This window comes from Myripristis murdjan, chromosome 4 (assembly GCF_902150065.1).
Source record: "Myripristis murdjan chromosome 4, fMyrMur1.1, whole genome shotgun sequence".
NCBI classification, from domain to species: domain Eukaryota; kingdom Metazoa; phylum Chordata; class Actinopteri; order Holocentriformes; family Holocentridae; genus Myripristis; species Myripristis murdjan.
The window spans coordinates 16,628,038-16,642,350 of NC_043983.1; the positions used below are offsets into that span (position 1 = coordinate 16,628,038).

At 37.7% G+C, this 14,313-nt stretch overlaps 2 protein-coding genes across 3 annotated transcripts; one reads left to right on the forward strand and one right to left on the reverse strand.

Moving 5' to 3' along the window:
* Positions 1-8: 8 nt before the first annotated feature.
* On the reverse strand, positions 9-5,852 carry ing5a (inhibitor of growth family, member 5a). The gene is made up of 8 exons (XM_030050049.1): positions 5,719-5,852; positions 4,392-4,463; positions 4,031-4,197; positions 3,774-3,885; positions 3,579-3,678; positions 1,635-1,770; positions 1,415-1,476; positions 9-1,256 (listed from the first exon to the last, which is right to left on the reverse strand). The coding sequence occupies exons 1-8, from the start codon at positions 5,753-5,755 to the stop codon at positions 1,217-1,219; spliced, it is 726 nt and encodes a 241-aa protein (XP_029905909.1). The 5' UTR covers positions 5,756-5,852; the 3' UTR covers positions 9-1,216.
* A 2,983-nt stretch (positions 5,853-8,835) lies between these two features.
* On the forward strand, positions 8,836-14,167 carry plekhb2 (pleckstrin homology domain containing, family B (evectins) member 2). 2 transcript variants are annotated; one of them, XM_030049514.1, is made up of 8 exons: positions 8,836-9,006; positions 9,823-9,873; positions 10,041-10,193; positions 10,317-10,419; positions 10,648-10,687; positions 11,153-11,239; positions 12,157-12,271; positions 12,653-14,167. In XM_030049514.1, exons 2-8 carry the CDS (start codon positions 9,837-9,839, stop codon positions 12,787-12,789), a joined length of 672 nt encoding a protein of 223 aa, XP_029905374.1. In that variant the 5' UTR covers positions 8,836-9,006; positions 9,823-9,836; the 3' UTR covers positions 12,790-14,167. The 2 variants fall into 2 exon arrangements, with proteins under 2 accessions (XP_029905374.1, XP_029905375.1); XM_030049515.1 differs by lacking the exon at positions 8,836-9,006 and adding an exon at positions 9,023-9,101.
* Positions 14,168-14,313: the final 146 nt, after the last annotated feature.

The window sequence follows — 14,313 nt, forward strand, 5'->3', positions numbered from 1 at the left end:
ACAATAAATTCATAGTTGTGAATATTTATTTGATATAAAATACTGAAATTTACAAAATACAAAGACTTTGGCTCCTTTATGTGTGGCTTTCATTTACATTACACTTTGATGAGTGATATTCACAGTTGAATATGGACAAATAGATGCTAAAAATCCTATTAAATAAAAATCATTTAAATGAGTGTTCACCAAGAAGTAAGAAATACAACAAATATATCTTTGGAAAGAAAGTTTGTCCACAAAATATTGTTTCATATCATACAAAATATATATATATATATTTTCATACTGTTTGAAGTGATGTACTATGGCAAAGTTTTAAATGAGATAAATTATATCATAAAACCAAGCCTGCAGTATCCAACCTCTTCAGGGGCAAATTTCATTAAAAGTGCTTCAATACCTCATTCAGTTGACAAAAGACACTGATTGACTGATCAATAGTACCACAATACATTCAAAAATGTCGCAGGTTTTTGCAAATCAATAAAAAATATAGTACACCACCTGTAACCAGAAAGCTTTGTAGCTTAAGACAGGGCAGAATAAATTTACAATGCTTTATGTGTTTGGTTTAAGCTAATCAAAATGCAAATTTTACACAGGTATCAATTGCAGTCATTTATACAGTGCTTATGCATGCCCTAAGGAGGTAGGTAACTTAAAAATCAGACACATGATCATGCCTTTTACCACTGTTATTTTAGTCAGGATTTAGGGGTTTAAAATTGTAAATTCTCAGCAGGTTATTAATTTGTTTGAAAAATAGTTCTTTATAAAATTTTCATTTCAAGTATGTTGAAGCCACAATCCGGGATTTCTGAGTACATCAGTAATGAGTATATACACAAACTCTTGAAAGGAAAAACTTGCTGATGAACAATAAGCTCTGCAACTTTCTGATTCCACCCTAGCTCAAAATACCCAGGCTGGTTTTCCCCTATAGTACACTATACAAATGTAATTTTACTATTGTAAAACAGCTGAAGACAGACAACTGTCCTAAATCCAATGAAGCAAACATAGCAAAGCCAATTGAGGTGGAACAGTGGTGCCACAAGAGGAGCTATACTCCAATTCCGGATTGGGCCTTTAAATAAAAGCTTTATGACCCACCACTTCTATGGAGAGTTACTATAGAAAAAGAAGTATATATTACACTATTCAACTACATCAACAAAATACATACATTAAGTATTCTTCAATATATGAAATCTCATTTTTTCTTCCTGTCTTGGGTGCATCTCGGACAAAACCTGAAAATTGTGAGAGAAAAAGAAAATGTTCAGACATGATGCAGATGACTATGAGCTACAGTATCTGCTCCAATACTGACTGGCAAATTTAATAAACATCTAGATTAACACTGCATTGTGTAATTACGATCATATTAATCACCGTGAAAGGCTCTTACCATTTCCCCTTGGGTTTTGTGGCAAGATCAACACAAGCAAAGTGAAACCACTCAATCGGACACTGAAAATAAAAAATAAAAACAATGTCAACATTTGGAATCACTGAATCACATAAAAAAAATATCTTACGAAAAAAAAAATCACACATAAACAAAATATCATGCTGAAGAAAATTTTGGGGAAAAAAACACTATAAAATAAGTTCTATGAAAAACCTACATCTGGGTTATCACATCCAATCATCTCTCCGTATGACACCTGATGGCACAAGCAGTACGTGGGCTCATTGGGATCGACCGGCATGTCCAAAACATCTGACGGTTGCATTGGCAGGAGAGCATCACTCAAATCTGGGCTATAAGTAGAAAAGAATGCATTTTCAGCATGATTAATAGATGGCAATCATAAATATAATATCGGGAGCAGCCAAAAATAATACTTGAAATCTGAATTTTATTTCTTGTATGGCCTCTACAATTCTGAATTTTCACATTTGACACCAATATCAATTTACTGACGACAATAAAAAGATGCATATTTTATCTGCTGTTTCAGCTTTTCTCGGATGACTGCATGATAGACAAGCATATATTTGAAAAACTATTCTACACATTACTCTAAATATAGCCCAAATGTTACAAAGTGTAGTAGGGTTTTGTAGAGGACTGGCTTTTCTCCCATGTTGAATGTCTAGATGTTAAGATGCCAATTTGGTAATGAACAGTACATAGTCTAGGCTTATAAGGAATATACAGTAAGTGGTTCAGACCAATAAATGTTCAAGATGACAAGAATCTTGTCAAAATATGAAAACTCTGCAAACTGCTTTGCAGTCAAGCACATAAAAAATATTATCTGTGGCGAGTTTTGTATTCCCACTTTTCACCCTTGTGTTGGTTTGGCATACTGGTCACTTTAACAAAACTGAAGTTGGTTTCAGTGTACTTCAATTTCCACGTTTTCCCCTAAAGTCTAAGGTAAACAGCTACCTGGAAAAATCTGTATTAACAACATACTGGTAAACTTTTATAGATGTAGGCTACTGCTGAGTGTGTGCTTACAGCTTGTGCTGGCTGGTTTAGTGACAACCTGCTTGGCGCAGGGACAGAATTGTGGTGGGGAACGCTAACACTTTTCTGCCTTGTAGAAAAAGCACTGCCTCAACTGCACCTTGCAAACGTAGTTACCACAATGACAAACTGTCATTATGAGCCAACAGCATTTACGTCCATCTCTCACACACTTACCATTAAGTCCCACAACACAGCAAATAAGCACCATAGCGAATCTGTCATCAGAGTAACAACAGCTACCAACATTTGTACTAGTGCCCTCTCTTTCTCTGGTTGCTGTTGTCATAAACAATCGGTTGCCTACATACTATAACACCATTGCCATTTTTCTTGATTTGCACTGGAAAATAAAACAATTCATCAGCTCTCTACTAAAAAATTTTTGTTTATTTGTTTGTTTGTTTGTTTTTTTAAACACTTTAGAGTGCTCTGCCTTACAAAACGCTATAGACACCCACTTTCCATCCACCTGGTGGCCACTCTCCCATCAGTTTGAATGTACTTAAAACAAGCAGAGTGAAGTGAATGTGGTCTTCTGAATAGAGTGAACAGTACAGATTATATGGAACAATGCACACCTGACAGGTTGATATTTTTTCCTCTAGTGGACTGCTTGTTTGTGTGTTAGTGGAACTAAGTAATCAGACAGACACAACATGCATACTAGGCAACAATTTTCATAAAGCTGTCATTTTCAAAACTGAACTTCACGTAAAGCCTGCCGGTCAGTGGAAACAAAACCTAAATTTGTCATGTCTGCACAGGCAAAGTGCACAGTTTCTGACAGAAACAGCTTTGTTTGCACACTATGTGAAGACCCAGGGCTTGATAGCAAACTTATGGACAGAAACTCACAAACTCATGACTAATGATCCAGAGCAAGCTCCCCCGTCAGGAGTGAGTGTCAGTAAACCAGTCAATCTCAAGTTACAACAAGTACGTAGACATTTCCTCATGCTGCTGTGTTAAACAGCAGCTTGAAAGCAGGACAAGTTTAGTAAGTCACTCAGGGTGACAATATGTGAGAAAGATTCTAACCCAGAATGCTGCAGTTACACAGTGTACATTTTAGCCAAATGCACCACAGTACCTGTTTTTGAGCTTTTTCTTCCTGGGAGAATCCTCATCAGAACCTTTCCTTCCTCTTCCCCTGGACCCACGCTTCTCCTTCAGCCCTCGGGAATCACCCTCTGAGCAAAATATTCATCAATATTCATCAGTACAATGTATTTATTTGCTCTTCTACATTGCTGTACAAATGCAAACATTTCAGATATCAGCTTACTTTTCAGGCCTCTTCCATCTGGACTTTCATAGCCGCTCACTTCCAGTTTCTCCTTCAGTTCATTCTCAAACCGTGCCAGATCAGCATCCAATCGCCGGATATGTTTGTCCACCTACAGTAAAATAATTTCATGAAGATAAGAGCCTGATTTTCAATTTTATTTTATTTGGGAAATGGAAAAAAAATATAAGAAACTTTTTGACAGTGAAATGTAACTGACAAGCAATCAAATGATGGTAAATTTGTTTCACACTGACCATTTCATAGGTCTGCATGGCAAGCTGGACTTTGTCATCACTGAACTCTTTGCACTTGCTGTAAGCATTTTGGATCTTCTGCAGGTGTTCCACTCTCTGTTCAGAGGCCAGGTTCTTCACATTGGCTATGTACTCCTCAGCCAGCTTGTCAATCTCTCCCTTTTTCTCTGCACAACAGACAGATAATTACAGTGCTGGAAATACTTTATAAACTACAAATTACTAGTGTGCATAATTATCACAACACTAAAACAATTACTTGTAACATTAGCTGGTGGATATAAAATGAACCAGTACAAGAAAGTTAGACTTGAATCATACAGCCTAAACTTATTCCATACAATTTAATTGCAGTTATCACCTTCAGTCCTACTGTCCAGGTCCCGCATCAAAGTAAAGTTCCTCTGTAGTTCACATGGTAGGTTCTCAATACCTGGATAGGAGAACAACTTAATTTAAGAAGATGTCACTTGGTGTATGTGTGAGTGTTGTCATATGAAACCAACAATCAAAATTCATATTTCAAGTCCTAGCATCAATTCGCAAAAAAATTGAAATCAATAGACATATTCAGATATACCCTCCATTTTTTTTTTTTTTTTTTTTTTTTTGGTATGTGCACATCAACAGCTACCAATGTCAATTTTCATTCCCTCTTCTGCTTTGGGCTTTTTAATGCAGTCTTCAAAGCTCCAGACTAACTTTTTCCCCACTCAATCAAAATTTTAATAGAGTCATATGGATTGATGTTTAGGATAAGATATTTATACGGATTCTTTTTTTTTTTTTTTTTTTTTTTTTTTTTTTTGCATTACTGATAAATTATCAGTTTGGATTTACGCATCACTGATGCAACACGCAAAGAATTTGAGGTTTTCCACTTCTGAACTAGACGGCTCTCCGTATAGAGTATTAAGGTGTGTACATTTTGGCTGCACCAAGTCCAAAAATCTGCATGCGGGCGTTCCCTGACATAAAAACAAGCACGCTGTCTCTGTTTTGCCCTTTCCGTCATGCACACAGTCTCGTTTATCTCTTCATGTGACGTACTTCAAATATCCCGCCCCGCTGCTTACGGGAAACGCGGGCTGTTATCAACAAGTTGCAAATGGCTTAAATAGTTAATGTTTGCTAAGCAAGCACAGGCATGGGCCAAAATTATATGAAGACTCAAGTACAACAAGAAACCTGTAATTAAGATAAACTAAAAAAGATCAGCAACACACAGTTTACTGACAAATATCCTCTGAACGGCAATGTTAACCGTTTTATTTATGTGCACAAGCACGCATGAAGTAACGTTATCTAACAACGAATAACATTTAGTTAACTTAACGGCTGAGGTTTCAGCCACAGAAATGGCAACATTACTGTCAGTACGTGTTCAAATATAGCGGTATCTCTTGGATGTGTGTTAACAGTACCCCCCTCTGAAAAAATTAATAGAGCACAAGTTTGCGTAGCGCCCCGGGTGAAAGCTAACGCTATGCTAACAAGCTGTGCTAAATGATAATGGTAGCAGCTGCTAGCAGGCTAGTTAGCTGATACGGCGCTAGGCGGTTAGTCGGCCCTTCTCCTAACGATCCATGGGGGGAAGTCGGTGCCTAGTAGACTTTAAATTACACAATGACACGAAATGTTCAAAATACTTCACGTCAGAAGAGTACAGCCGCTTGATAGACACTTACTGTCAAGATAATGTTCCAAGTAAATCGCCGTCGCCATTTCAGGTTAGCTATGTAGCTTTGCTGCTGCGTTATCTTCTAAGTTCGCCAGGCGGTTGGTGCGCGCGTTTTGTACACCGGGTTGTCCGCCAGGTAAAGGTTGCAGGTCTCCGCCCCGCCTTCACTGCAAAGCTCTCTGAAAATTTACCTTGAGTGAATACAGTTATGAAAAACGTTTATTTATTGGATTTTTATGCCGAAAATAGAAACAAAGAGGAACAAATGTTAATTGTTTTGTATTAGTTCAAGTTTGTTTTATAAGCCTGTATTTATAGGTTTATATTTTACATAGGTTTAAATTTTATATGGATATTGAACACTTCAGGTATAATATTATCCTATACTCTTATAATAAGAGAGATGAAAAAAAAAAAAAAAGGTCTCTATGCCAAGGAAAGGATAAATAGGGAAGGGGAAATGTGTTGTTGACAGCCTTGTAAGTTTGCACTGGTGCCAGAGTTTGGTGCCACTACTAATGGATTCAATGAGATGGTTATGTGAAGTCCCACTATGAACCACTGTACTTCTGCTGTTTGACCTTTGACAGGACAGAGATTTAACTATACAGCAAGACCCTGAAGACTGGTGGTTTTGGTCCAATGTGTGCATTAGTTGTCCTTTGCTCGTCTCAAAACATCAAGAGTCTGTCCAGCAGCTGCATAAAGCCAAGCAGCTTTATGCATTTCTTGGTACATGTGCATGTGCCTCCAGTCAAACTTTATTTTCTTCTAATGGCATCTGAATATTCATCTCATTCATCTCGTTGTATGATTTCAGCTCACAATCACAGAGCTTATTGCTTATGTTGTTCTGCTTCTGTGTGTGCACGCGTGCATGCATGCATGTGTGTGTGTCTGTGTGTGTGTGTGTGTGTGTGTGCGTGCGTGCGTGCGTGTGCATGTGTGTGTGGCCCTTTAAGAAATTTCAGGGAGTGTCCCCAGCAAATTGAATAATTGTTTAATGGCAACATTTAGCTTAATCTAATTAATATTTCATTTGGGGAATATCTTAAAATGTTTCCCCTTCTCTGCTATCCCCAGTGTTGTCTTTGCTTATACATAATAGAATAACATTTCTGCAGCAAATTACATCTGCTAATGATAATCTCTTGAGGCTGGTTAATGCCACCACAGCATCTATAGGCTCAGACTGATGTGCAGGCAGGGCGACTCCCGTCCTTTTCAGATTGAAACAGAGATGGAGCTTCTAAATGGGACATCATTAACGCTGACCACCTGAACAGCTTTATGCTAAAAACATTTCCAAACATTCTGCAGAGAATTTTCACCAGAGTATTTCTAGTATATGTAGGCTATTCAAACCTGGTGCTCATTCCTCATCTATTTTCAAGAGTTTCGACAGGTCAGTGGTGAGCATTAAAGGCTGCATTAATGTTTCCATCCTCTCCATGATATCATAAGATACTTGACATGAAACAATGTCTGTAGCCCATTTGGACAAGGAAATGCCAAAAATTCTGAGAGATGCTGAAATGCATTGAAAAGCAGCTGCTGAGGTTCAAAACAGAATTATAAATCCTTGCCTGCACATGCAGTTTTTACAGTATTAACTGTATGATTACTTTGGCTGTGAATATGGGCGACATTCTTAAAATGAAACGCCAAACTGTCAATAAAATGATTCTCAAAATGTCTCCTGACTTTCAGCAGGCTAGAGCTGTGCACCAACTTACTAACAGAAAGGGAGTAACTGGTGGGTGAATTTGTAAATTTCAATAACTGAATACTGGTTGAACACTTTCTTATCTTGTATGGAAGAAATGAAAATAGGTACACTGCAAAATAGAAGGCTGGGACAAAAATGTAACGAACAAATGTATTACATGAAGTACCCAACAGAGAGGTGCCAGTCAAAAATAAAGTATTTAAAGAAAAAAGAGCAAACATTTCAGCGACATCACTTTCATCAGTGCTGATGTGCAGTGTGCAGATTTTTTTCATTTTTTCTTCTAGTGACTACAAGTGATTTTTTGTTGTAATTGCTTGTTTCTGAAAAAGAAAAATAATCTATCTTGCTAAAACAAAGAAACTAACATACTTTGATACAGTTCTGTTTAATACTTCTAAATTGTTCAATATGATATTGCATTTCATTTTATAACTGGAATATTTAGATTGGATAACAAATTAATCTTGGTGAGAGGTCAGAAGTGTAGTCTATTTTCTCCATTGAAAGGGTATACATGACACAGTAAGAAACTAATTAGAAACTAGTTTTTGAAAGCAGATTTTTTAAATATATATTTAAGGAAAATAATTGTCCCTGTCCCTCACTAACATTTCTGCTGAAGAACTCTGTTATGGATTATTTTAAAGGAATTTCATTTATATAACAGTTCACAATGAAAACAAAGGACTGGGGGAATGCATCATGCAACCAGGCAAGTTTTGAGCCCCAGACATTGCAGAGGGGGGCCATTTAGAGACTTTTCCCCAGTTCTATTCAAAGTTTGTGCACGCCACTGCACCATATGCACCGTTTATGGTAATTTTCTTTTGTGCACCCACATGACTTCCACAGCACTGTGATAATCTTGTCATGCATTCACACTATATCAAGTGGTGACGGTATATGAGACTCAGAAAAAATATGCCACTTTCATCTCAGGTGCCACTGGAATGTCAATCCATGTGACGCCGTTGCCATGGAAACACATTACCTCTCTGCATACTCCGCACCAAATCAACACTCCTTTTCATAACAAAATCATCAAAAAGTTATGGCAGCCATTGTGAGTGTTCATGACAAATGTCAACTCAGGAGTGCTGATGTGAATGGGCATAATATGAACTGAAATTTTATGGGCAAAGTCTTATTATGACCTACATTATCTCCGGGTGCACTCGATTTGGATGCCTCAGTTAGAGACTCTTTCATTATAAGTTTCACAATATCAAATATCAGTGCTCGCCCCGTCAACGTGACCAAACGGGTGCACTTAAAAACAAGCGCGCCCTACATTTTGCTAGCATTTTCCTTTCCAGCACAGTCAGCTGATCGGTTACGTCATTCAAAACAAACAGCCAACGTCTCTCCGAAGAGGTTGAAGCTTCGCGAAGAGGCTCCGTGGGCGGGCCCGCGGTGGAGGCACGAATAACCGCTGTTTCCGCTAAACTGGCCAGGCTTTTTCTGCTTCCAGCAAGTCATCTTTTGCTATATTACATCTCTGTTCCTTGGTAGCTGTCTCTCAACTTGGTCAACTAACACTGCCATTTTCCTCCAGATAATCAAGTAAGTAAATCGACTGTAGCGTTTCTGTTAACAAATTTACTGTTTCTCCACTGAGAAGGAGACGTTTCAGTGTTGTGACGAAGACTGTTTGCCAGGTTTGTTAGCTACTGATCTACGAATCCTTACAAACTGAACAACTTCCCTGACATTAGGCCCCGCCGACTTGAAGAGCACAGAATAAGCTTATCACACTTGACATTTTGACTTGACTTCTTCAATATAATATGCTCTCATTGGGTTACTGTGGTGTTTACATCATTATTTTTTCCACTCCAGATGGCTTTATCATGATGAGCGACCTCTTGCTAATGCAAAGTACAACGACTAACGCTAGCTAACGTTTGAAGTCAGTTGCTACAACCAAGACTTGAAACCACAGTAACCGACTTCTTCGATTTTAAAAATAAAAATCCTGGCATTGACCGCTATCTGAACTGTGAATCAGCCTGGCTTATGACTGAGGTGTACATGCTCAAAATGTGTCATGTGATATGTTCAACTGATTTGTGATCCTGGGTGTAGTCTGACAGTAATCATGTGATTGTGTATGGTCATTGCTGATATGTCACTTTTGAACAATAAACTTTCGTACCACTTCGAAGCGAGAGCTCTTGTTGGTGCTTTTATTCTGAATTGGAAGCACCAACATGGACTTTTGCCTTTGAGGATTGTGTTAGGGAAAACGCCACGCCCTTGCCAAAGCCCATACACACATCATTTTTATATATATATATATATATATACATATAACTGGGGCTTCATGGATGTATAGAAAGCTGTAGTAGCTCTAATGTTTTGTTTGTTTGTTTGTTTCAGGTGTGTCCTCTAAGATGTCCATTGTGAAAAGTGGTTGGCTCCACCGACAGAGTGAGTAGGCCTACAACAGTTTCTTCATTGTTGCTGCATGTTGCATAAACCTGTGATAAATAGTGAGGCGCAGTTGTGCCCAAATGTCAAATATCTAGTGAGTGGAAATTCTTGCATAAATAATTTTGGTTTGGATTGGGTTTGACTGCAACACATTTCTATGTCAGGCACCATATTGCGTCGGTGGAAGAGAAACTGGTTTGACCTGTGGGCTGACGGGCGACTGGTGTTCTATGATGACCAACAACGCCGAGACATGGAAGATGATATCCACATGAGGGTAGACTGCATTAATATCCGCAGTTCCACTGCATGTCAAGGTACTTATCTTAACAAGGCTTATCTGTTGCATGGTGTCCTCAATGGACATTTTGAGCAGCAACCTGTCCAGCTGATTTTAATTTGCTCCGCTTGAACCTTTGTCCTGCTGTCTGCGTCCTCAGACCTGAACCCTCCAGAGGGCAAGAGCCGTGATGCCCTGCTGCAGATTGTGTGCAGAGATGGACGGGTCATCAGCCTCTGTGCAGACAGTGCAGATGATGCTCTGTAAGATCGCTTTAAGATCCCTTTATCCTTCTTATTGTCATTATGCCAATTTGATGAATAATTTCAGTGTCTTTACTTTTGACTGTGGGGTCCTTTAGTTTTATTTACCTTAGTGGTGATGAACTTTAATGTCGTCATATTTGCTTATAAAAAGCTATATTATTATTTAATTTAATAATAAACTTGGCATCAATTCACAAATGAAAACCTTGCGACTCTCTGTTGCAGGGCATGGACCATGGCACTTCAAGATGCAAGAATAAATACGGTAGGTTTCTGCTTAATCTGAGATGCTGGAGTTTTTGTTTTGTTCATCAAAAACAAGACATGATGATAATAATTCTATCTAAAATAAATCTTTTATTAGACAAATATACTGTATGACCTACATTGGAGAACCAAGTTAACCATGAGATATTACAAATGTGACTGAAATGGTCTCAGAAAAAAAAATCCCTGGTGCTGGATTGATAATTCTGCAGGGAGAGAAATAATGAAGTACCAGTAAAGAACCTCCATTTGGAAGCAAATCAGGAAGGCTATAATGACAGCATATGTTCCAGTCTATTCATTTGGAAATTTTACATTTCATGAAAATAAAATGAGTAGCATTGGTTAATGCTGAAATTTACCAATATTTGCCTTTGACCAATCTTAATATAACACATATTTGTTATCATCATGCTCACCTTTCAGGAGATGGAAACTCATTGGTTTATTTTATATTTTTCAGGTGGTCGGTTCTCCTCAGATTGGCTTTGCACAAGAAGTGCTTGCCTCCGCTCCTCCTCCCTACACAGAATATGCAGCCCCACCTCAGGTAACGTGAGCGAATAACTTGAAAATGACATTAATTTGCTCAGAAGTCTTGGGGGCAGTTTCCTGGACAGACATTTAATTAAGACAGAACTAGTTCTACATCCAGAATCCAGACTGTCTAAAGTCCACTTTAAGATGATTGGACTCTGGAGTTATTGATTTAAATTTAAAGTGATTTGAACCAGTGGAATACCAGTCCCACGTTTTTCTTGGTTTAGGCACCACCTTTGGGGTATTTTGGAGGTAATTTTTTCCATTTTGTATGGCAATTTTCTGGTAATTATTTATTCATAATCTTGTAATTTCTTAATAATTTCATGCTAATTTTCAGGTTATTTCTTACTAATATGCTCATCCCCTTTTTGCTGTGTTGCAGAAAAAAAAATTGCTCAAAGGATTAATTTGAAAACTCAATCATGCTCATAAATCCTGGACTAGTAATTCATTTTGATTTTTTTGTTTGTTTGTTTGTTTGTTTTTGTTTGTTTGTTTGTTTGTTTTTGTCAAACAATGTCTGGATATATTTTCTTGAACATTTGACAAGTAAAAGGAAAATAACCTTTTTTGTGAACTCCTAATCAATCATAACTCAGTACAATACTGCTTTACTCTTATTTACATATATAAACAAGCCCCTATCTCCAGCTAACTGAGATGGGAAAAAACTTGATAATAGAAGAACCATCTTTTAAAGGAAAAATCCTCTCAAAACATTCAAGCAGCTCTTGGCATTTTGATTGCATTTAACTTGTTAACTGATGTGTGAGTGTGTCTGACGGTACATTTATTCTTTAAAGGTCAAAGATAAGAACAAATTATTCAAAGACTTTATCTGATTATTCATTTTAAGAACACAACACAATATTCCATTTGAAATAGCTTTTTTTTCAATAACTTTTGAAAAAAAAATTCCACCAGGTTTATGCCCCAGGTCCTTATGGAGACTACGTTGCACCTCCACCACATGGTACACAAATCGTCTACTCCGCTGATGGGCAGCCTTATGCCGTTGCATATCCCTATCAGTACCAAGGTAAAGAGAAAGGCAGTGATGGTTCAAGACTTGCAAGTTGAATTGTACAGATTAAAAACATATTGATAAGAGATTTTTTTCACTGGTGTGATTCAGTAAACACCATAGTATACAATTATTCTCATATATCCTTCTCTATGCCTTTTAAACAGTAAACAGCAGTTGCAAGTGACTGTGTTGAACATATTGATTTAAGAGTCGCATGTTCGTTTTGAACCCTTGAAGTTTTGATGTTGATGGTATATTTGTCAAATGTTATGTTAAAGCAGGCTTTGAGATAGCAGTGTTTCACATGAAACACTGGCTGTGTGTTTTCTGAGGTGCATGAGGTATGTATGTTTCTGTCTAGGAATGAATCTTACCTTCTTGCATGTTTCCCAGGTGCGTACCCGCCTCCTGGAGTGAATCATGTCATCCTTCGAGAGCGCCAGCGTGACGACGGAGGAGACGTGGCTTTGGGCATGCTTGCTGGGGCGGCGACTGGATTGGCACTCGGCTCTCTCTTCTCCGTCTTTTAAAGTCTTTATAGGAACTGTAACCCTACTAATGTACATCTAGTGGCACAGCATATCCCATATTTGCAGCATTTTGGCTTCTTCTCTGTGCCGCCACATGGAGACGAAGTAAAATGTGTCTGTGTTGGGCTAGTTCCACCGCTGAAGCATGATTGTGATGTGCCAGTGAATTACTCCTCTTGTGTCCCTACCAAAGGCTTCTATATTTAAATACTGTTAGCACTTTCTAATAGGTCCTCCTGCTGTGGCAGTGTTGTACTCCCTTTGTTTTGTCTAAATATGAATGTACCTGTCAAGAAACACACAGAATTATTTAAATAGCAGAAAAGTGACTCCTTTCAGGTTATGTACATTTCAGGTCCTCCCAGCAGATGTTTCAAACAGTTCATTGTAGTAAGCAGTGTGTTTGAGTCATACCTGGGTTTATTCCAATTTCACTGAGCACATTTCGTCCACATTTGCTGTTTGTTCATTATGTTGAGGAATTTGTGTTTGCTTTTGCACGGGTTTTGTCATTGTCCCTGTATATTTTTTTCCTTTGCTGTTTTACTTTACTCCATGTGTACTGTGTGACTACTTTGGTTGTCAATATACAGCGTGTTTCCAGATGCTCAAATGGTTTGTGGCTGAGGCAGGCTGAGGTGATGTGTAGTGTAAGGAAATGTGCATGTGCAAAGCAATAATCAGTGTCATTTGGCGTTCTGGGGAAATCTGCTTGTGGTGGCCTTTCTGATGTTGTCACCACAAATACATTTGCATTTGGGAAACACGTGCATGCGTAAACTGTGCTTTGACGTGAAAAGGGACTTCACTCTTAATTCTTAAATTTGCATGCCATTTATATGATGATTTTTCACTGGCAGCTGATGATACTTAAGGTTTCACTCATTTCATTTCACGTTAGCCGGTGTTTTGAAGTTTAGTTACATTTCAGTTAGCCTTAACTTGTATTCCACACTCCAAATGACTTGAATATTTTCAGGTTTTGCCATGATTCATGTTATTTATGATTTTACTTATGTACTTTGAAATTCTCATTTGTGCTTGATAGAAAAGGCATAGATTGGTTTAGTCTGCTTTTCAAACTGATAAATGACACATCACCAGGAATGAGATTTACTGAAAAAAAAATCTAGAAAACTTGCATCTCCTAAGGATTGCCATTGAAAAACCTTGCACCTTAGTGCTATAGGCATAATATCACTGTCTTTTTTTCCATGGGTCTTACAAATTGTTTGAAGATGTGAAATGAAGTTCAAACCAGTTACTTCAATCCTCTTATGTACTAATCTAATTATGTATTTACCTGACATTTGAAGTTAAGATATCTGACATTTAGCTAAGAAATGTATTTTAACTACTAAATATATTCACAAAGTCATTACTGAGTCTTTGACTTTTTTTTTTTAACAAAAAAATCTCTATCTCTAGGACACAAGTGCAAATGACCGCCTTATTTAGCAGAACAACTTTTATTTATGTAACCGCTGTAATTTCCATGAAAAAGAAAATATATATTTTAGGTAA

What these genes read in the sequence shown, in the direction of transcription:
- ing5a (XM_030050049.1), bottom strand. Translation starts at nt 5,755, where the DNA reads ATGGCGACGGCGATTTACTTGGAACATTATCTTGACA. An exon ending in CCTGGACAGTAGGACTGAAG is followed by an intron (nt 4,198 to 4,391) that starts GTGATAACTGCA and finishes TCTGTTGTGCAG; the next exon opens with AGAAAAAGGGAGAGATTGAC. An exon ending in AGATGGAAGAGGCCTGAAAA is followed by an intron (nt 3,679 to 3,773) that starts GTAAGCTGATAT and finishes TATTTTGCTCAG; the next exon opens with AGGGTGATTCCCGAGGGCTG.
- plekhb2 (XM_030049514.1), top strand. Translation starts at nt 9,837, where the DNA reads ATGTCCATTGTGAAAAGTGGTTGGCTCCACCGACAGA. An exon ending in TGGTTGGCTCCACCGACAGA is followed by an intron (nt 9,874 to 10,040) that starts GTGAGTAGGCCT and finishes TTTCTATGTCAG; the next exon opens with GCACCATATTGCGTCGGTGG. An exon ending in ATATCCCTATCAGTACCAAG is followed by an intron (nt 12,272 to 12,652) that starts GTAAAGAGAAAG and finishes CATGTTTCCCAG; the next exon opens with GTGCGTACCCGCCTCCTGGA.